Here is a 20,845-nt window from a genome sequence, read left to right on the forward strand (position 1 = left end):
ATTTCATAGGCACAGACTACTATTAAACACCCATGGATGTTTTTGATTTCTCATTACATTAAAATACTCAAGGGAACTTCATTTTCAGAACATTTATAAATAGCCCAATCTTAAAAAGAAGATATAAAGTATTATCAGCTGTGCTTTTGTACATAATTAACATGTGCCTGGGGAGGTATAATGACCTCTAGTCTAATGATATTTCTCATGACAGAAAGTTCAGATGGTAAAAATTGGGGCTACAGCTGGGTGACACATTTTCAAGTAATTTGAAGATGGCTCAAGCAGAGAAGGCATGCTATTTTCATCTCTGGTGATCCCCCACTTGACACCATCATTGGGTCACAAAAACATTGAGAAAAGACCCTTTTAAAAATGCTTGCTCTGTTCCCTTCCTTACAGCTTGGGTGTCTGCTCCCCTTGAGTCCCTGAAGGACGTCAGCTTCCCACCTTTGCTGAGATGGCCCAGCAATCTGGAAGCCTGGCATCTGACTACCAGTTTTGGATGCAGAAGCTTTCGGAATGGGACCAAGCCTCCACTTGGGAGACCCAGCAGGATATCTGTCTTCATCTGTCTCGTTTCCAGGAATTCCTGAGGAAGATGTATGAAGCCTTGGCAGAGATGGTAAGCAGTGAATCAAAAGAAGGAAATGATCATCTGGTGTCAGAGACTCCACCAGACTGGGCCAGCAGAGTGCCGCTAGGGTCAGGGTCTCATGGTGTTAACCAGATGAGGGACAGAAAAAGGTTTCAGGAAATGTGTTAAGATTTGGATGGATTAGAAACACAGGTGACCTCTAGGTGAGAGCAAGTGAGAGCTGGTCTCTTACTTCAGTATTTCCTTCTTGACTAGCTGTATAGTTACAGGTCTTTGTTCTTAAAGAAGACAAGACTCTGGCACTTGTTGCTAGGTAAAAAATAGACTCCCCCCTTCATTTTAGTCTGTTTGTTTATTTTGTTTGTTTATTTATTTGAGGGCAGAGAGAGAGAGTACTTCCCTCTGTTGAATCAGTCCCCCAATGCTTCTAGCGGCTAGGGCTGGGTTAGGGTCAAAGCCCAGAGCTGTGAATGCTGTTTGGGTCTCCGTGGTTGGCAGGAACCCAGTTACTTGAGCTGTTACTAGCTAGCTCCGAGGATCTGTGTTGGTGGGAGCTGGTGTCAGGCTCTGGAACTGGGACTCAAATTCTTGAGCTGCATGGTGGGTGGAGTGCATCTTTACCCCTAGGATAGATGCTTGCTCTGGGATTCTTTTAAATTCCAAATCTTAACACATTTCCTGAAACATTTTTCTGTTCCTCAAATCTTAACATATTTTCTGAAACATTTATTCTGTTCTCAACCCTTTTCTCAAATGGGCTTTCCTAAGAGATAAATACTACAAATCTCTTCCTATAAATATTTCAAGGAATCATTCCTTCATTTTAGAAAATTGTTTTCGAAGCATAACATTTATTTTGATAGCTATTTTTACTACATATCCCATGTTTCATATTTTGAAATTTTATATTTATTTTAAAATTTCAACCTGAAAAGCAAAATTCATTTAACCTAAGTCTCTTATGCTTCTGCCCCTTTCATCAAAGAAGCAATAGGAAATTTGAAGACTAATTCAAGTTGGTAATATGCATTTACATGCTTTACAAATGAAAAGGAAAAAATAAGTTTGTGTGAACATCCAGTGCTAATTTTGAAAACCTTTTCTATAATGACTTACGTAACTTGACCTTCAGATGGTCCCAGAAGGTCTCGAGCCAGCCTTGACGCTGACACCGACGTGAGGCATTCCCTGCTGCCACGGCAGGAAATGCTTATCGTCTCAGCTTACCTGCACATTATCTCAGTTTGGACTTATTTTTGAACTTGCATGAAAGGTAAAGCAGTGGGAAAGGGGCCAATTGTACAAGAGCTTGTGTATGTTTTAATCTTAAGCTGTTTTCCATTTGGTTGATCGTTGCTTGTCTCAAGGTTTAGGTTATTGTAGATTGAGTATGATGTCATTTAGCATATAGCAATCAAAATAGTAATAAACAGAGATATATATCTTTATGCTTTGGCAGCCTTTATTTCTTTTTACAAGTTCCAGAGTTCTTGCCCTTTTAAACTTCTTTGAAATAGCCTTACTGGGGCTTGAGTTAGGGATTTTTCCTACGTTAGAACAAGAAAGCCAAAATGAAGACCTGGGATTGCATTATCCATGATTACGAATCATCAGTAGTTTTATTTTTTACTCTCTACAGTCCATATTGTTTTTAGATAAAATGAAATAAAATTTTGTAACCTTGTTTTGAAACAAGGTGGTGGCTGACTTGGTAAACTTAATTTGAATGACTTGTCTAAAGATCTCTGATTCTGTTTTGCTTAGTTTTCTAAAAATATATGTTGAACTAGAGGCATTCAAGCTCCCTCGAGCTATAGTTTAAGCATTCTGAGTTGCATTGTACTCTTTTTCTGACCAAAGCATAATTTTCTTTTACAGGATTCTAATACAGTTATGACAAGATTCCCCACAATTGGCCAACTATTGACAAAAGCTTGCTACAATCCTTTCATCTTAGCTTTTGGTAAGAATCCAAGGCATATCATTTCAAAATTCAAAACAAGCCTTTTTTTTTTTTAAATAAAGGATCTATTTATTTGTTAAAAATGTTTATTTGAAAGGCAGAGTTACAGAGAGAAAGACAGAAAAAGAATTACAGGGAGAAAGGAGGAAAGACAATCTGCTGATTCACTCCCCAAATGACCACATCAGCCAGAGCTGAGCTGGTCTGATGCCAGGAGCCAGGAGCCTCTTCTGACTCTCCCACATGGGTGCAAGGACCCAGGGACTTGAGTCATCCGTTGCTTCTTTGCCAGGCCATAGCAGGAAGCTGGATCAGAAGTGCAGCATGCACAGGTGGAAGCTTAGCCTACTATGCCATGGTGCCAGCTCTCATAACTTCATTTTCAACTTACTGTAGAGTGGTTCTCCTGGGACTGATGTTGTAGCATAGTGAGTAAGGCTGCCACCTGGAGTGTCAGTATCCTTTGTGGGCAGTGATTTGAGTCCTAGCTCCCCTACTTCCAATCTACGTTCGTGCTAATATGCCTGGGAAAGAGCAGATGATGGCTCCACACTGGGCCCCTAAACCCATGTGGGAGAGTCAGAGGAGACTTCTGGCTCTTTGCGTTGGACTTGCCTGGTTCTGCCCATCGTGGTCATATGGTCATATGGGGAGTGAGCCAGCAGATTTCTGTGTGTTTCTCTCTCTCTCTCTTTCTCACTCTCTTTCTCTCTCTCTCTCCGTAACTCTGCCTTTCAAATACAATTAATCAGTACTTAAAAAGTAGTTAGACTAAGACAGTGATTCCGTTTCTTTGCTTCACAGTTCATGCTAACTGCTATACTATTTTCCATGTTGTAAAATCATTCTTCAGAGTCCAGATTGTGCCAAGGCTCTGCCGTTTTTTTTAGAGGTGACGTTCTGGTTTGGGAACACTGTGGAGGAGGTGTTCTGTCTCCTGCCTGTAGGCCAGCTACACCCCAGTTCTGCTTGTTTTTCCACAGCTACACTGCCTGCATGGGAGATGGGTCATTTTCCTGATGACTCCTGAGAGCAGTTGGCCTGGAGGGTGGGGGAAGGCTTGCGGTTTGGCCTCTTTTCCCCTCTGTCATCTTTAGGCTTTTGAAACAGCCTAGGTGAGCCTGCCTTTGTGGTGATGCTTCCTCTGCTCTCTAGCAGAGCCTGTGGTTTTCCCTTTGCCTGGGGCCTGGCATGGGGAGACCAGGCACATCTCGGGCAGCACAATTGAGGTCTGTTGCTGTACATTCACTAATTAGTTGATGTTTACTTTTCAGATTTTTTAAGTCAAAGACTAATTGCGTAATATAATGACATTAAAATCAAGAAAATGAATATGTCCCTTTGATGTTTCAAAGACTTATACAGTTTCCTTTTCCTAACCTGTCATAAGTCATTACAGGAGATTTGAACTGGGTCAGGCATTTGGCATGGGAGCCAAGATGCTGCTTGGGATGCCCGCATGCCCTGTGGGGCTGCCTGTCTCAAGCCCTGCATCTGATCTCCATCCCAGGTTCGTGCCAGTGCAGACTCAGAGAGGCAGCAGGCGATGCTCAGGTCCTGGGGTTCATGCCATTTGTATGGAAGACCTGCGTGGGGCTTGCAGCTCCTGGCTTTAGCCTGGTACCGCCCTAGCTGTCCTTCTCTCGGTCTGTCTTCCAGACCAATCAATCATTCATAAATAAGGGGAGAAAATTTGGCAGGAGGTGCTGCCCTCCTTAGCACAAGTGCACGGGGACACTGCGTGCCCAGCTTCCTTTATGCCATCCTTTCCCCTCTCTGCCTCCTCTCTTTCCCACCTGGCCTCTTTGTCTATTCCCTCCGTCTTGTCTTGTTCATGCTCTTCATCTAAAATGGTGAAACCAGTGAGCTGCTACTGTGATTACCTGTACGGGCCACACTTGTCTGCCAAAGTCTATATTTTGCAACTAAACCAGTATGTCTCAAACATCTTTAATAGAAAATATAGTAGGTGTATGTAGATCTATACTTGTATATGAAATATTCATATTTATACATTTGTACACACACAGATGACCGAACATATTGTAAGAAGCAGTACTTATCTTTATGTGCAATCCATATCCACTATGCTAGTTTTAAAAAGATTTATTTATTTTTATTAAAAGGGCAGATTCACAGAGAGAAGGAGAGGCAGAAAGATCTTGTGTGTGCTGATTCACTTCCTGAGTGGCCACAGCGGCTGGAGTTGAGCTGAGCGGAATCAAGGAGCCAAGAGCCTCTTCCAGGTCTCCCATGTGGGTGCAGGGTTCCAAGGTTTTGGGCCATCCTCATCTGCGTTCCCAACGCACAAGCAGGGAGCTGGATGGGAAGTGGGGGCACTGGTTCTAATCCTGACGCCCATATGGGATCCTGGCTCATGCAAGGCAAGGACCTTAGCTTCTAGACTACTGTGCTGACCCTTACTAGCTGGTTTTTAGAAGAAAAGAAAACACTGTTTCCTTTAAGTGTACTTGATGAGTTTCGATACACCTTCAATTCAAAAGTGTTAAAATGTGGCAAAGTTTATATTGCAGAGGGGCATTGCTCGTTTGCATTGGGCACTGCTGTCTGTGGACTACAAGCTAGATCTAATTGACAAGAGTTTTAGCATGATATGAAGTGATGGGTTACAGTGAACAAGTGTGAGCACAAAACTAAGCGGAGTCCCAGTCCCGCTCCTTGGCTGACCTGGAAACCCACCTTGTGATGTTCTGCCTCCACTGTGGTGTGTGTCGTGTGTGGCTCAAGTCCTCAGGCCCAGGGCCTCCACTAGCCAGCTTTGCAGAAACAGATGGATTTTCCCAGCAGATACTGTACACGTGTGCTTTGGTACTCCAGCACAAGGAAAACGTGGCTCACCATTTCTGCTGTCAGGGATGGAAAGGAAGGATTGAGATGCTTCTTGTGAGGAAGCACTGAGCAAAGAGCACTTCCCAGGAGAGCCCGAGTCAGGGTGTCTTAGGGACCGTACCCACTGAGGTCTCAGATCGCTTTGTGAAACTGAGAGCCTGGACTTGTAGCCCTAAACTCACATCCATCTGGGATCTTTTTTTTAGCATTTTATCTGACACTGGCCTCTTCTAACAACCAAATACAAAATTTCCAGCCCTTTGTTTGAATGCTTGTGCTACCTTTTGAACTGCCTGTAATATTTCGGTTTCCTGTTGGAAGCCGGCTGTTTGGAGAAGTCACTTGGGAAGTTTAAGCTTATGCATGTTTATGGAAGGAGGGGGAAATGGGATTAAAAATTAGTTAGCATCTATTGGTTTATGGGGAGGAAATCAGAGTTTGTATTGTCTGTCCTTGATAAAGGAGCTACTAGGGATACCACGTTACTCGCTGGCAGGAGAAGGGCAGCTAGAGTGGGTGGGTCTTCAGAGAGCTGCTTGCAGGGGGCATCTCAGCCTCCGCCGCAGGGCCTGGCGGGCATCTGATAACCCTGGTAACCCTGTCCTCTGGCTCAGGTACTGGCATTGCCAGTTCTTAGATTGCATTTTTTTCTTAATTGTGTCATAAAATTCCCAACTGAAACGGGCTCAGTCACCGCAGAAGGAAAAAGAACAGTGGATCAGGATGTGAATTCCCTGCCAGATATAAGGTTTCAAAGTTCAGCATTTTCATCACATATTTAATAACATTTTGAATTTTAAAATAACAAAGTAGGAGCTTGTGCAAGGGTTCTCTTTATCCTGATTATTTGGAACTAAGCAGGAAACATTTTTAAATAATACTTTTCACTAAATTTGTAACGAGTGAAGATACTTTGGAAAATTAGAAAACGTAAAAATTAAATCAGAAATATTAACCACTGCCTGCTGTTTGCAGGTTATGTTGCCTTAAAAAGTTAGAAATGATTAATGGTTCGAAATGTGAAATAAAAAACTGACCTTGAGAAAATCCCGGTTTTTTTCAATTCTTTCCATCATTCTCATTTGGCTTTAAAAGTTGCTGCTGTTACAGAAAGGGAATAGACCACACAAGAGCCTGGCATTAAGTGATCCCAAACCCACAAGAAGACAAAAAAACCACAAAGTTCAGTTTCACATACGCTTCTGTGTGCTTGTTCTGTGAACTTAGAAGTTTGAGAGTTTCTCAAACAATGTTTTAAAAATTTTTATACAGATTCCTTTTTTTTTTTTCATATCTGATGAAACTTACTGATTTTTGTTTTCCTGTATTTTTTTTTTAATAGATGAAAGCCAAAAAGTTCTAATATGGTGCTTATGTTGTTTGATTAACAAAGAACCACGGGATTCTGGAGAGTCTAAACTGAACTCCTGGACGTGGGTAAGCGAGCAACTCTTCTCTCAGCTGTCCGTTAATGGGCTGTCCAAGGTGCCATTTTTAAGTTTTTAAAGTTTTATGGTCTGGTTCCGTGATGCTTTGGAATCTTCCTGAATGTATTCCTCACTATTGCCTCGTCTTGCTGGGTATAAAGTCATTCACGAAACTTCAGTTTTGCTCTGTTGTGAAATCTAAGAGATAACCATCTGTTCAGGGTGAACTTCCTTCCTCACGCCTATAAAACCTCATCTTGAGGGATTTTGAAAGCAACTTGCAGGTAATTAAAAGAATGTACTCCATTTCTTTTTTAGCAGTTGTTATTCTTCAAAGAATAATTTTCCCTACCAACATAGTTTAAATACCTGTGTAACTCCTCTGCCTCTCTTCAAGCCTGTTCTGCCATGAAATTAAAATCCGGAGGTGCCCAGGGAGCAGCCCTGTTTTCTGCACTTGGTAACTGGGCCTGAATGCTCACAGACTGCGATCTGGGGCTGCTCGGTGCCTGCTGCTCACATTGCTTAATGGATCACCTCTGGAGCCTGTCCAGCTGGCTGACAGCTTCCTGCCCGGCCCTGGGCCCCTCTACCTCCTCTCCAAGGGCAGCCTGGAGATGCAGAGCAGGGAAGGCTGGGCTGTGGCTCCGCTCAGCACCAGCACGCTGGCTGCTCTGTTAACTCCCCCCTGTCCTGCTGCAGCGATCAGGGACTTGCTGATGCATGTCAGCCTCCACCAAGTGTGCATATGGTTCAGATTAGCCGCTCGCTGTTGTGAAATCGCCCAGACAGATGAACGCAGATGGTTTTGTCTATCAGCTTGACTGTTGGTATCATTGAATTCACTGCTTTTTTTTTTTTTTTTATAATTCTTTATTTGAGGCAGAATTTCTAACAGAGAGGACAAAGACTGTGTTTGTATTTCTCTGTTCGATTGAGAAAGAGAACAGAAGGGACAGTAGAGATGTCCTTGTAGATGTTACGTGAAAAGGGTTGGGTGAGGGAAGAGAATAACGCAGTTTAACTGTAAGGAAAATTAATGTAAGATCTGAAGGAAGAAAAGGACAAGTAGAATTAGGGGAAGAAGGCTATGCGTATATTAACAAGACTAAGCATATAATGACATATTCAAGCTTTAATTTTCTTAATTGTTTTTGTTGAATATTTGATGTTTTAATGATTATTTAATTTATAATTTTGTCTTGGCTCGCTCATTGAATCCTAAAATGGGCCATTCAATAAAGTGTTTTCAGGGTGACTGAGTTAACTTCATATCACTTGTCCCTTTATTAGCCTACTTTTAAATTTCTAGCCTTACATTTTATTCCGTGATTTTTTTTCCTTATTTAATACCGTGTCTGCTTATTAATAGGCACTTAAATATAATGCAGAGGGCCCGGCACGGTGGCGCAAGTGGTTAAGGTCCTCACCTTGCACGCCCGGGATCCCATATGGGCGCCGGTTCTAATCCCGGCAGCCCCGCTTCCCTTCCAGCTCCCTGCCTGTGGCCTCGGAAAGCAGTGGAGGACGGCCCAAAGCTTTGGGACCCTGCACCCGCGTGGGAGACCCGGAAGAGGCTCCTGGCTTCAGATCGGCATCAACCGTTGCGCTCACTTGGGGAGTGAATCATTGGACGGAAGATCTTCCTCTCTGTCTCTCCTCTCTGTATATCCGCCTTTCCAATGAAAAAATAATAAAAATAAATCTTAAAAAAAAATCAATATAATGCAGAAAGGTTAAGTTAAAATATTCAGTTCCTGCCTGCAGGGCATCCATAACCTGCTAGCCAGATCCCTGTAGGCCTGTGTGCTTGGGGACACTTGTTGTAATATGGGGTCTTAGAGCCCTTTGCCAGGGGAGACAACAGATGGGCTTAGTTCTGAAGGATGACTAGGGGTAAACTCATGGAGGATATTCCTGTCAGAAGGAGAATGTGCAAAGTGCAGTGACGAGAAGGGAATGCTTTCTTTTGGTGGCACGGTTCTGCAGGTGTGCCTGGAGCTTGGGCTGCTGTGAGGCTGCTGAGGACAGAGAGGGACACAAGCCTACATGTGATTTTTAAAAGAGTTTAAAGGGACTGGGAGAGCTATCAGGAGTGAGTTCCAGAAACAGAGCTCTTTGGAGGCTGTTGCGGTGTGATGAAGGTCTCAATGACCTGGACAAAAGGGACCAGGTTTATGGGACGTCAGTGGGGCAGATACTGAAGATGTGAAGTCAATTACGCGAGCTGTGTGTGTTAGGTTGGGTCGACGTGTATGGAGGATTGTCCTCCGAAGGGGCAGTTGGTTTGCTGGCGGAGGGATGGGAGCACCTGGCCCCTGGGAGTCGGGCAGGGTGAGATCCCACTCAAGGAATCAGGAGCCCCAGGAGACAGAATAAAGGGAGTCAAGGAAGCAGAAGGAGAAAAGTACTGGTGTTTTGTGAACAGTGAGCAGTCATTTGCATCTAATGCTGCACAGGGGCACCGTCCCACAGAAATAAAGTGTGTGCTCTGTAAGCAATGCTGACTTTCCTAGAAGCTACTGTAGCAACATAACTAGGTAGAATTAGCTCTAAGAAGAAATTTTATTTAATCCTGTTGATTCAAAATACCATTGTTCTAACACATAGTTAGCATAAAAACTATCAACAAGACTAGTTGATCATCTTTTTTCAAAATCTGTATTTGAAATTCAGTGTTTTTTATACATATATCACATGGTATGTCTTAATTCAGACAATCAATTTTCCATATTTTAGTAAAATTTATGGTTGAAAAGATAGATACACATATCTACATTTTCCCAATGAAGCTTGTAACCAACTCTGGCTTTATTTTAAAAGCTTAGAAAGTGCTCAGCAGCCACGCATGGGCACCGTGCGGGACAGGGTAGCTGCAGAGCAGGAAGCACCCACTGGGCTCAGCAACAAGGAGCGAAGTTTTTCCCCTTTCTTCTCTCTCTCTCAGAGGTAGAAACAGACTGAGTAATGGGGGCATGGAGGAAGTGGAGTCGATCAACTCCATTTGCTCTTTTAAGACATTAAGCAGAGAAAGTGGGGGGTAGACGAGATTCTGGAGTCAGCCTGTGCGATTCAAGTCCAGAGAATGTCTTCCTCTGAACAGAACAGGCCATTAAGAAACAGTGACAGGTGTGAGAGTGCAAGGAAGCCCCTGAATCGGCAGTAACACAAACGAGGTAAAAAGATGTGTAAGGATTATTTTCATTATTTAGCTCTTAGCAGGCTAAATCTAATTGCATATACCTGTCACCCTCAATTCCCGCATGATGTGTTGGCCATCGGGCAGCAAGACAGAAGTTGATTTTTGGTTTGTATATGGCTTGAACACACATTAGAAGTGAAAATTTCTCTGTAAAAGTTAGTGACATGATACACGTTAAAAAATGTGTTTCTGCCTTACAGTATCCTTGTGGAAATTCTGCAGCAGTTGTATTTTTTTCTTTTTAAGTTTTGTTTTTATTAGAAAGTAAGATATACAGAGAGGAGGAGAGATAGAAAGATCTTCCATCTGATGATTCACTCCCCAAGTGACTAGAGCTGAGCTGATCTGAGTTCAGGAGCCAGGAGCTCCCACAGGAGTGCAGGGTCCCAAGGCGTTGGGCTGCTTTCCCAGGCCACAAGCAGGGGACTGGATGGAAAGCGGGGCTGCCAGGATTAGAACCGGCCTCATTATGGGATCTTGGTGCGTTCAAGGTGAGGACTTCAGCCACTAGGCCACCACGCTAGGCCCAGCAGTTGTATTTTAACGATGGTTGTTAGCTCCTTGGATGAACATCTGTTGCCCGCTGGGTGCTGGGATGTGTTACCTGTGGAGGTACAACTCAGGGTCACTCTGTGTCCTTGGACCAGTGTGAGTGTGACTGAAACAGCCTGAATCAAAAAATAAACATTTTTCTATAAATTAGACTATTTGGTAAAAACTCCAATTAACTACATTCAATTTGAAAATGTTAGGATGGGTTGTGTTTTAGTACAGGAAAGAGATTGGTATTGTTGGATGTTTGCCTTCCCTTACCTAGATTTGAAGCACATTGAGTACACTTTTTGGCGAGTTCTTTCAAGAACCACAAATGTGCCATCAAATAGCACTACCTCAATGGCTGCCCTTGCCATTCAGAAACTGGTTAAGGTTGCCAGATTTTCATACCTTTTAAGAATGTTTGGTGTTTGAAAACTTAAGCTTCACTATGGAATCCGCTGAGCAGATACTTTCTGAGCGCGTTGTCTGGAACTGCTGCCTGCATTTCTCAATGGCCCCCTTGAGCAGTAACCACTAGCCTGACTTTTATTTACTCTGCTTTACATTTTTGGCCACTTGATTATGCAGTTTGACTTAAAAAAAAACTTGATAGTGAAATAATACAGTATGTGTTCTTTCATATTTGAATCCTCTGTACTGCATTATGGCTGTAAGAGTCGGTGATGGTGTTGAATGTAGTTATAGCTTATTTATTCTCGCTGGGTTTTTGTTAATAGACCACAGTGACCTGCTGTAAGCTCAGATGGTGTTAGATGTTGGTTTCCAGGTCAGGAATTTAGGAACAGTGTTGCTATGTGCACTCTGTCACATGTATCCAAGGGCCGAAGCATGTCAACAAGTAGAACTGCAGGTCATGGGATATGCATATCTTTAATTTTATTAGCTTGTATTAAATTGTTTTTCACAGTAGTGGTGCCAACTCAAATTCTCATGATTAGTGTGTGAAAGTTCCAAATCCTCTGTGTTACTTGATATTATCAAACTTTCAGAGTTCATATTTTTCTGATGGATGACTGTGGTGATATGTGTCATGGTTTTAATTTGTAGTTATCTGAAGCTGAGCACCTGTTCTGGAAAAATACTATTCCTGTTTCTTCACACATACTTTCATGGAAATTAGAGCCGTGTGTCTCCACTCTGTGATATGTGTTTACCCCCCCCCCTACTGTCTTTTTAAAAAGAGAAATTTTAAATTGTACTCTACCTACATTTTCAGTCTTTCTCCTTATGGGTAATTATTCTGTACTTTATTCAGAAAAATGTCTCCTCTCTAAGACGATGAAGGCCTGCGTTACCTTTGGAGAAGGTAATCCCTGACTCCAGTGCAGGGAGGGATCAGTCTAAACCAGCTGCCCGTCTGCTGTGTGCTTTAGTTAGGTAGCAGAATCAGTGAGTCTCTTACATAGCTATAATGCAATCCTGATAGAAAAGGCAAACATAAAGGAGCCGCTTTCCATCATCTTTCTTTCCTTAAAACTGCCCTTGTTCTATTTGTGATGTGTGACCATATGACCCTGAGACTGGAGAAGTTGGGAAAGCTCATCCACTTAGGACCTAGGACTGTGGCTTAATTCTTTTACATTTAAAATGATATTGTTGTCACATCTTAGTGGATTATTTTATGCACTGCTTGGAGTAACACATTCTCATATGTATTCATCTCTAGTCTGATAAAACCCATGTGCAACTTTGATATATTCAGCTTTTCTTAACAGTGGTTTTGTTGAGTCTAATACCCTCCTTCTATTTCCCATTCTCGGCATCCTACATTCCATGAAGGCCGCCAAACAATCCTCCTGCATCCTTGGATCTTAAACACATTGGCTCCAAACATGCCAGGCCTAGTCACAGATTTACACTTGGCACAAATTTCCTTCCCTTTGCTTGGGAGGGTTTTCTGCCCTACCCTGGCCAATCTGGTATGTGGGAACCTAGGGAAAGAATTATTGTCCAAGTTGAAATGGTAGTTTCAGATGGGTAATGGAGTGCTTCTTGAGGACCTTAATGAAAGCACAATAGAGCCAAGGTGAAAATTAGGGTTGAGAGTAGGAATGTGGTGTTGCCTCTTCCACAGCATCACTCTGTTTTAAATTTACTTTTTATATAGCAAAAACAATACCAATAACTTCTGCTACCTATATTGTGCTTCCTTTACTTTCTGTAACCTCCAGTTGGAATGGCCATGTGCCGTATCAGAGTGCCCGTGTTCAAGTCCCGACTCCACTTGGAGTTCAGCTTCTTGCTAGTGTGCATCCTAGGAGACATTGGTGGGTAGCTCACGTGACTGGATCCCTGCCACCCATGCAGGACACCTGGATTACGTCACAGCTCCCTGGCTTTGGCAGTTGTGGGGATGGGAGCTTGCTCAATCTCTGCTTGTCCTCGTGCTTCTCAAATAAAATACTTTTAAAATGTTAAAAATAGTAATTAATAATCACAACTTTATATTTATAAAAATGAATTTTTATTGATTGATTTTCCACTATCTATATCCCCTTTCCCATTTTTAATTGTACATTAAATTTCCCAGCTGCTCATTGTTCATTTTGGTCGAAAATTATCCCAGCTAATTCTTGGGGTGAGACTCAGTCCGTACGGCCTCTTCGTCTCCCAGGCTGTAGTGGCTGGTAAAGACAAACATATGGTGTGCTTTAATTCAGTGCCATTCCATCTGGTAACCTTTGTTTGGGGAAGCATATTTTGTGTTGCCTGAAGAACATTTGTTTGTTAACACACAGACCCTGATGTTGCTGTCAGTTACCATAAGTCCGTGAGATCACACACTCTATGGAAATCAAGTCCGCATTGAGAAAACACAGCTGAGAAAAAAAAAAAAAGAGGGGAAAGCAGATCATGTTTGCATTGTTTGGACCTTCACCAAGCCAATGCTAGACTTAAACACTGCAGTACATTCCCTTTGCGCTTTGAGCCAATTTGCTTCAAGATTTCGTTACAGTCAACAGTACCCCGAGATAACAGACATATTTAGGAATTTAATAAACTTTAAAAATTTTTAAATCAATTTATTTTTAGTTATTTGAAAGAGTGACAGAGAGCCAGAGAGAGAGAGAGAGAGACATAGAGAAATTTTCCAGCTGCTGGGCTCCAGAAATGCCCACAATAATGAGGAATGGTCTGTTCTGAAAGCAGGAGCCCAGAACTCCAGCCAGGCCTCCCACGTGCTGTGCAGGAGCTCTGACATGTGAGCCATTGTTGGCTGCTTCCCAGCATGCATTAGCAGAGAGACAGAACCAGCACTCCAATATGGAATACCGTTCTCCAAAGCTGTGGCTTAACCTCCTATGATACATGTATTCCTAAACTATTTTTTAAGGAGTTTTGAAACTTAGGAATACATGAACACATTTGCAGGGGGAAACTATCTTACCAGAGGATACTGTGAGTGGATAAACAGTAAATTTAACAAAATACTTGTATAAGTTGAGCATCATTGATCAGAAAACATGAAAGTCAAAATCCAAAATGCTGCAGAATTTGAAATGTTGAGTTCTACACCTTGAAATTCCACACCTAATTTCATGACAGCTGCACTCAAAAATTTTAAGTACTTATTACTTAATTGAAAGAGTTACAGAGAGGGACAGAGAGATAGATAGAGGAAGGGAGGGAGGAAGAGAGAGAAAGAGCTTCTATACTCAACATTTGGGGCTGGGCCAGGCTGAAGCCAGAAGCCTGGAACTCCTGAATCTCGCACATGGGTGGCAAGTTTCCAAGTACTTGGCTGATCTCCCACTGTTTTTCTAGGTTCATTAGAGGGGAACTGGTTTGGAAGTGGAACAGCAGGGCCTCATACCAGTGCTTATATGAAATGTCGGTATTGCAGGTTGTAGCTTAATGCACTTTGTCACAATACTGGCCTTTCAACATGTAACTTCTTTATTATTGTTATTACTGTTATTGTATTTACTATTGTTTTATGATACAGTTCATAGGCTCTGGAATTTCCTGTCCCCCAAATCGCCTTCCTTCCCCTGCTGACTTCCCCTATGTTATTACAATAGTGTAATCCTTTATAATCAGTCATAAGTCCATTGTTCTGCTATTTAAGTGTATCCTGACATTGTAGATATGGACAATGGCAGAGTCCAGCATCCTATTATCAAGTTAAAGTTTCATTGTGAGTCCACCTTTGATTTGTAAGTAGAGATGCATGCTGCGTTGTATCTTCACATCTGGATGTGATAGTCTTTATTACAGTTACTGTACATCCCCTCAAATGAAAAGCCATAAAATAAAATCAATAACAGAAATAAAAATAGAAAATTTACAACAGCATGAAGTTAAATAACATGCTACTGAATGACCAATGTGTCCTTGAAGAAATGAAAGAAATCAAAAAGCCTCTTGAAGAAAACGATGTTCCTGTATGACTGACATGTCACTAAAGACATTAATAAGAAAACATTTTGAGGAAATGAAAAAACAGAAATATGAAAACTTATGAGATGTAGCAAAAGCAATATTGAGGTGGACATTTATAACATCAGGTACTTAAAAACATTGAAATGTCACATATCAGTGGTCTAATACATCTGGAAGACTTACTTAAAAAAATGAAAGGAAGCAAAAAATGATAAAAATCAGCAAAAATAACTGAAATTTAAACTAAAAAGCTACGAATTGCAACCAGAGAGAGTCATTTTTTTCAATATGAGCAAAACAAATTTTAGCCAGATTAGCAAAGATAAGCAGGCTAGAAAAGCCAAGTAAAATTAGAGATGAAGAAGAAAACATCCTAAGAAACGAGTTGGGTGATCTCATCTTGCTGAATGGATCCTTTGATCATTCTGTGGTGTCTTCCTTTTAATGTTTTTCGTGTCAGAGTCTATATTATCTGATATAAGAGGGGACATACCAGCTCATTTTTCTTTTCCATTAATCTGGAATATCTTTTTCCATCTGTTCACTTTTAGTTTCTGCGTGTCTTTGCTGGTGAGTTGTGTCTCCTGTAGGTAACAGATAGATGAATTTTGTTTTTTTCTATTAGTCTACTAATTTATGATACTTGAAGAATTTAAGCCATCTATATTCAGGGTTAATATTGATAGGTAGTAATTTGATCCTGTTATCTTAGCAATGAGTTGTTCTTTTCTGTTTGTTTAGTCTTTTTTTTAACTTGGACATTCTCCACATTTGCCTTTGGTTTTGGTAGGTGCTAATTTTTTTTTTTTCTGTCAAGAAAACATCTTTAAGTATCACTTGTAGGGTGGGTTTATAAGAGGCAAATTCTTTTTAACTTTTACTTATTGTGAAAGAATTTTGTTTCATTTTCAGAGACAAAGGAAAGCTTTGCTGGGTAAAGTTATTCTAGGTTAGCATTTTTTCCTTTTAGAATCTAGACTATGCCACTCTTCTTGCCTGTAGAGTTTCCTCTGAGAGGTCAGCAATTAGTATGATTGGGGCTCCTCTATATGTTAGTTGAATTTTTTCACATGCATATTTAAGGATCTTGTCCCTGTGTTCAACTGAAGAGAGCATGATTATCATGTGTCATGGTAAAAATTGCTTTTGATCAAACCTATTGAGAGTTCTGTGTTCCTCCTGTATTTCATTTCCCAATTCTTTCTCCAAATTAGGGAAGTTTTCTTTATTATTTCATTAAGTATATTTTTAAACCCGGCTTCTCTCTTTGCCTTCTGGAACTGCCATAGCTCTATATTCAGCCATTTAATAGTGTCCCTTAATTCTTGAATACTTTTCTTAGCTTGGCTGAGTTCCTCTACCTGCTTTTTGATTCCCCCCCACACCGCCCGCACACACACACCCATCTTCCGATTCTGAGACTTTTTTCTTCTGGCTCGCTCATTGTATTATTGAGGCTTTCCACCAAATTTTTTAATTTGCTTCATTGTGTTCTTCATTTCTAATTATTTGGCTTGATTTTATTTCAGTGTTGTTATTTCCTGTATGACATATCTGTTAAAATCCCTGAACTCTATATGTGCTTCTTATTTTTGTTAAGAAGCTTTATAATAAGCTTTTAAGATTCTTCATCCCCATTTCTTCAATTTCTTACTCAGGTAACTCTGAGGTTGACAGATTTTTCCCCCGTGGCAGGGAAGGCATCAGTAATAGTCATTGAGCCTCTCTCTTCTTTTGCTCATGGTCATTGCTATTACGGTTAGCAGATTCCTGTAAGGGTCAGTACTTTTTTTAAGATTTACTTATTTATTTATTTGGAATTCAGCTATGCTCACCACTATACCACCAACACAATTAATTTATTTATTTGGAAAGACATATTTACAGAAGGATAGACAGAATGATTTTTTTAAAGATTTACTTATTTTTATTGTCAAGTCAGATGAACAGAGAGGAGAGACAGAGAAGAGGATCATCTGTTCATTGATTCACTCCCCTAGTATCCTCAGTGGCCAGGGCTGCGTCAATCTGAAGCCAGGAACCTGGAGCCTCTGCTGGATCGCTCACACAGGTACAGGATCCCAAGGCTTTGGGCAGTGCAAAAGGGAGTGTACACAGTTTTCCTACCAGGCCCACTTCCAGCATTATAGTTTCCAGTTGGGCCCCTTTGACCACAAAGAACTGCATTTTGTTTTTTTAATAGCTGAGTAGTATTCCATGGAGTAAATGAACCATAGCTTTTTTATCCAATCTTCTGTTGATGCGCATTTCGGTTGCTTCCACGTTTTGGCAATTACTGATTGTGCTGCTATGAACATAGGGGTGCATGTTGGTTTGTCATAAAACAGGTGTTTTGGATATATTCCTAGGAGTGCTATTGATGGATCATATGGTATGCAGATTTTGTGTTGTTTAAGTGTTCTCCATACTGATTTTCATAAAGGCTATACCAACCTGCAGCCCCACCAGCAGTGGAATAGGGTTCCCTTTTCTCCACATCCTCGCCAACAAGTGTCGTTGGTGTTCTTTTTTATGTGGGCCAATCTTACTGGTGTTAGGTGGTATCTCATCGATGTCTTAATTTGGATTTCCCTTATTGCCAGGGAACTGGAGCATTTTTTTCATATGTTTGTTTGCCACTTGGGCTTGTTCCTTTGTGAAATGTATGCCCATTTCTCGTGCCCATTTCTTGAGTGGCTTGTTTGTTTTGGTGTTTTGGTTGTTTTGGAGTTCTTTGTATATTCTGGAGATTAGCCCTCTATCCCCTACATAGTGCACAAAGATCTTCTCCCATTCTGTGGGTTGCTTTTTTACTTTGCTGATTGTTTCCCTTGCTGTACAGAAGCTTCTTAGTTTGATGAGGTCCCATTTGTTTATTCTGTTCTTAACTGCTATTGCTTTTGGTGTCCTTCTTAGAAAGTCGGGACCTACTCCTGGATCTTGCAGGGTATTTCCTACATTTTCTTGCAAGAGTTGAAGGTTTCTGGATGTAGGTTTAGGTCTTTTATCCATGTAGATTGGATCTTAGTGTATGGTGATAGATGCGGGTCTATCTTTTTGTTTCTACAGGCTATCAGCCAGTTGTCCCAACAACATTTACTGAAGAGGCCTTCCCATTTGCTTGGACTGTCGTTGGTCTTTTTGTCAAAGATTAATTGGCTGTATCTGTGTGGGTTCTCTTTTGGTGTTTCTATTCAGTTCCATTGATCTTCCTCTCTATCTTTGTGCCAGTGCCAGGTTGTTTTGATAACCACTGCTCTATAGTATGTCCAGAGGTCCGGGATTGTGATTCCTCCTGCTAACTTCTTGTTCTTTAGAATGGTTCTAGCTATTCGTGGTTTTTTGTGTTTCCAGATGAACTTTTGAATCATTGTGTCCAGTTCTGCTTTTTTGAGTTTTTAAATAATGAGTTTGCATTATTTATGTAATGGGTTGAACTTGTGTCCCCTCTCCCATGGAATTCACATATTGAAATCCTAACAGCTGATATGTTAGAATGTGACCTTGTTTATCAATAGGATTATTGCAGATGGGGGCAGGGCGGACCCCTGATTCAGTATGGCTGGTGTCTTGATGAAAAGGGGGACATCCGGGGCGTATAGACATGTGCATAGTGGAGAGCACCATCGGTGACAAGAGCAGAAATTGGGTGACACTTTTCCAAGTCAAGGAACATCAGATATTGTGAGGAAGACAGCAACTAAAGGGAGTGTAAAACAGATTTTCCTGACAGTCCTCAGAAGGAAACAACCCTGCTGACACCTCACTGTCAGAATTCTGTCATTCAGTTCAGTGCAGGATGAGTTGTTGTTTAAACCACTGAATTAGTGCTGCATTGTTTTAGTGGCTTTAGCAAACTAATGCGGTTTCTGAAATGAAAACATTTTTTTTCAGAGTGAAAAATAAAAAAATTAAGTTGGTTCATGAGAATTCATCCAAAGTAATGCTCAAATCTAGAAAGGACTTTTATATGTAACGATGTCTCTTATAATTGGAAATAATGACAAATAATCCAAATGTCTAGACTTTGGTGAATAACCAAATTATAACATATCTACTTGATGAACTATTGTGTTGTCATTTTATGTAGCCTACAAAGTATGAAAAATGTGTTTAATGTAAATAAAAAGTTGGATGCAAAATTATTTATACAAATGGTAACAGCTGTGCAAGCTAGATTTGTGTCAAACTAAAATTAGAAAGAATAAAGAAAGTGAAAATGCTTTATTAGGATAATGAGATTATGGGTGTTTTTTTCTGTTTAATTTCTTAATTTTATTGCATAGAATGGTAATTTATTGTGGTTATCATAGTAAGATTTGGAAACCAACTGAGTTAAGAAAACTGTTATATACATTAAATGCACCCCTTTTAAATGTATAATTTTTTTTGACAATTGTATACATCCTTATAACTCTGACCACAATCAAGAAATAACATACTTGTGTCATCTCTGGAAGTTCACGGTTACCCTTTTATAGTCATTGCCTCTTCTGGCTTCAGCTTTAAGTTAACCATTGATCTGTGTTCTTTCACCACAGAGTAACTATTTCTTTATATGATTTCATATAAGCAGAATAATGTAGTATATGTGTTTCTGTGCCTGCCTTCTCTCCTGCATTATGAGATTTATCTGTGCAAGAGTTTATGTGAATAGTCTGATTGCTAGACATTGTTGAGGAAAATATTCTGTGTACCAGCACAGCGGTTTTTCCTGTTGACTTGTTGATATCAATTTGGGTTATTTGTGATTTGTGACTATTTATGACAAAGTTTCTATGAATACTTATACTAAAATTTTGTTGTAGTTATACATTTTCATTTTCTTGGATAAATGCTTAGGATTAGATTTGCTGGATTGTATGATAGTACAAGTTATGAAAAATGGAATTAAAAGACGAATATTTTGCAAAATTTTGAAATCTATGTCTAGATTTTTCATAGTGAGCATTTGCTATGAGCTTTTTTTTTTTTTTTAAAGAGTTTAATATTTGAAAGGCAGAGTTAGAGGGCAGAAAGAAGAGAGAGGGAGAGATGTTGATCATCTCTCTACTTGTTCACCTCTGCTTGTTGGTCTGTGTCTTCCTTGTGGGTAGCAGGGGTCCCAGCCCTTGGGCTGTATTCAGCTGCTTTTTAGCTACATTAGCAGGGAGCTGGACTGAAGTGGAACAGCTGGCACTGGAGCTAGTGCCGGCATGGGATGAAATTTATCTCCTGAAGTAGCTTAACCCACTGGACCACAACATCAGCCCCTTCACAATCCTGTAAGAAACTGCTCTCTTGGCTTTCGCACCATCTTCTCAGAAATCTACTCTCCAGAGAGTCCAGAGGAGGAAGAGGTGAATATGCAGGCAGAAGTGCAAAAGAACAAAGATGAAACAGAGGTTCAAGGGACCTGCTAGCCTTGTATACCTGTGATGACCAAAGGAGCAGAAGGAATGTGTGTCAGACCAAGAGACGCTGATGGAAATTGTTGGGCTACTACCCAACAAGCTACTACCTCCAGCTTGTTCCTTGAAGGCCTTGAAACTATCACCATGAGTGGATTGCCAAAACCCCCTGTGAGAGCCACTTTGCTGACGTGAGAACAATACTGAAGGCCCTTTGCCCTGGGCCTGTGACATTCTAGCTTAGTTCTGTTCTCAGTTGTGGGTGAATGTAACAGGTGTGCAATGAATCATCTCTTCTTAGCCGAAGAATAATATTTAAAAAGGTCATAAGAAGATGTCAGATGATTTCTGTAGCAATGCGTGAACTTGGACTAGCTCCACAGGTTCACTAACACCTAGGCAGTCTGTCTCCCTTTTAGTTATTGTCGGTATTTACTAGTCTCCTACTATAATTTTAATGTGAATTTGATCATT

The 20,845-nt window shown here is 40.8% G+C and overlaps 1 protein-coding gene across 1 annotated transcript in view; it reads left to right on the top strand.

The window, feature by feature from the left end:
- FANCC (FA complementation group C) overlaps window positions 1–20,845 on the top strand; it is a 228,114-nt gene that overhangs the window by 76,167 nt on the left and 131,102 nt on the right. The window contains exons 2-4 of the mRNA XM_040988870.1: window positions 403–625; window positions 2,477–2,561; window positions 6,754–6,848. Coding sequence (XP_040844804.1) covers window positions 461–625; window positions 2,477–2,561; window positions 6,754–6,848 — 345 coding nt within the window. The 5' untranslated portion in view covers window positions 403–460. The remainder of the gene's footprint in view (window positions 1–402; window positions 626–2,476; window positions 2,562–6,753; window positions 6,849–20,845) is intronic.

The sequence above is a fragment of the Ochotona curzoniae genome, unplaced genomic scaffold (assembly GCF_017591425.1).
Source record: "Ochotona curzoniae isolate NIBS_2020 unplaced genomic scaffold, NIBS_Ocur_1.0 contig_50, whole genome shotgun sequence".
Lineage (NCBI taxonomy): Eukaryota > Metazoa > Chordata > Mammalia > Lagomorpha > Ochotonidae > Ochotona > Ochotona curzoniae.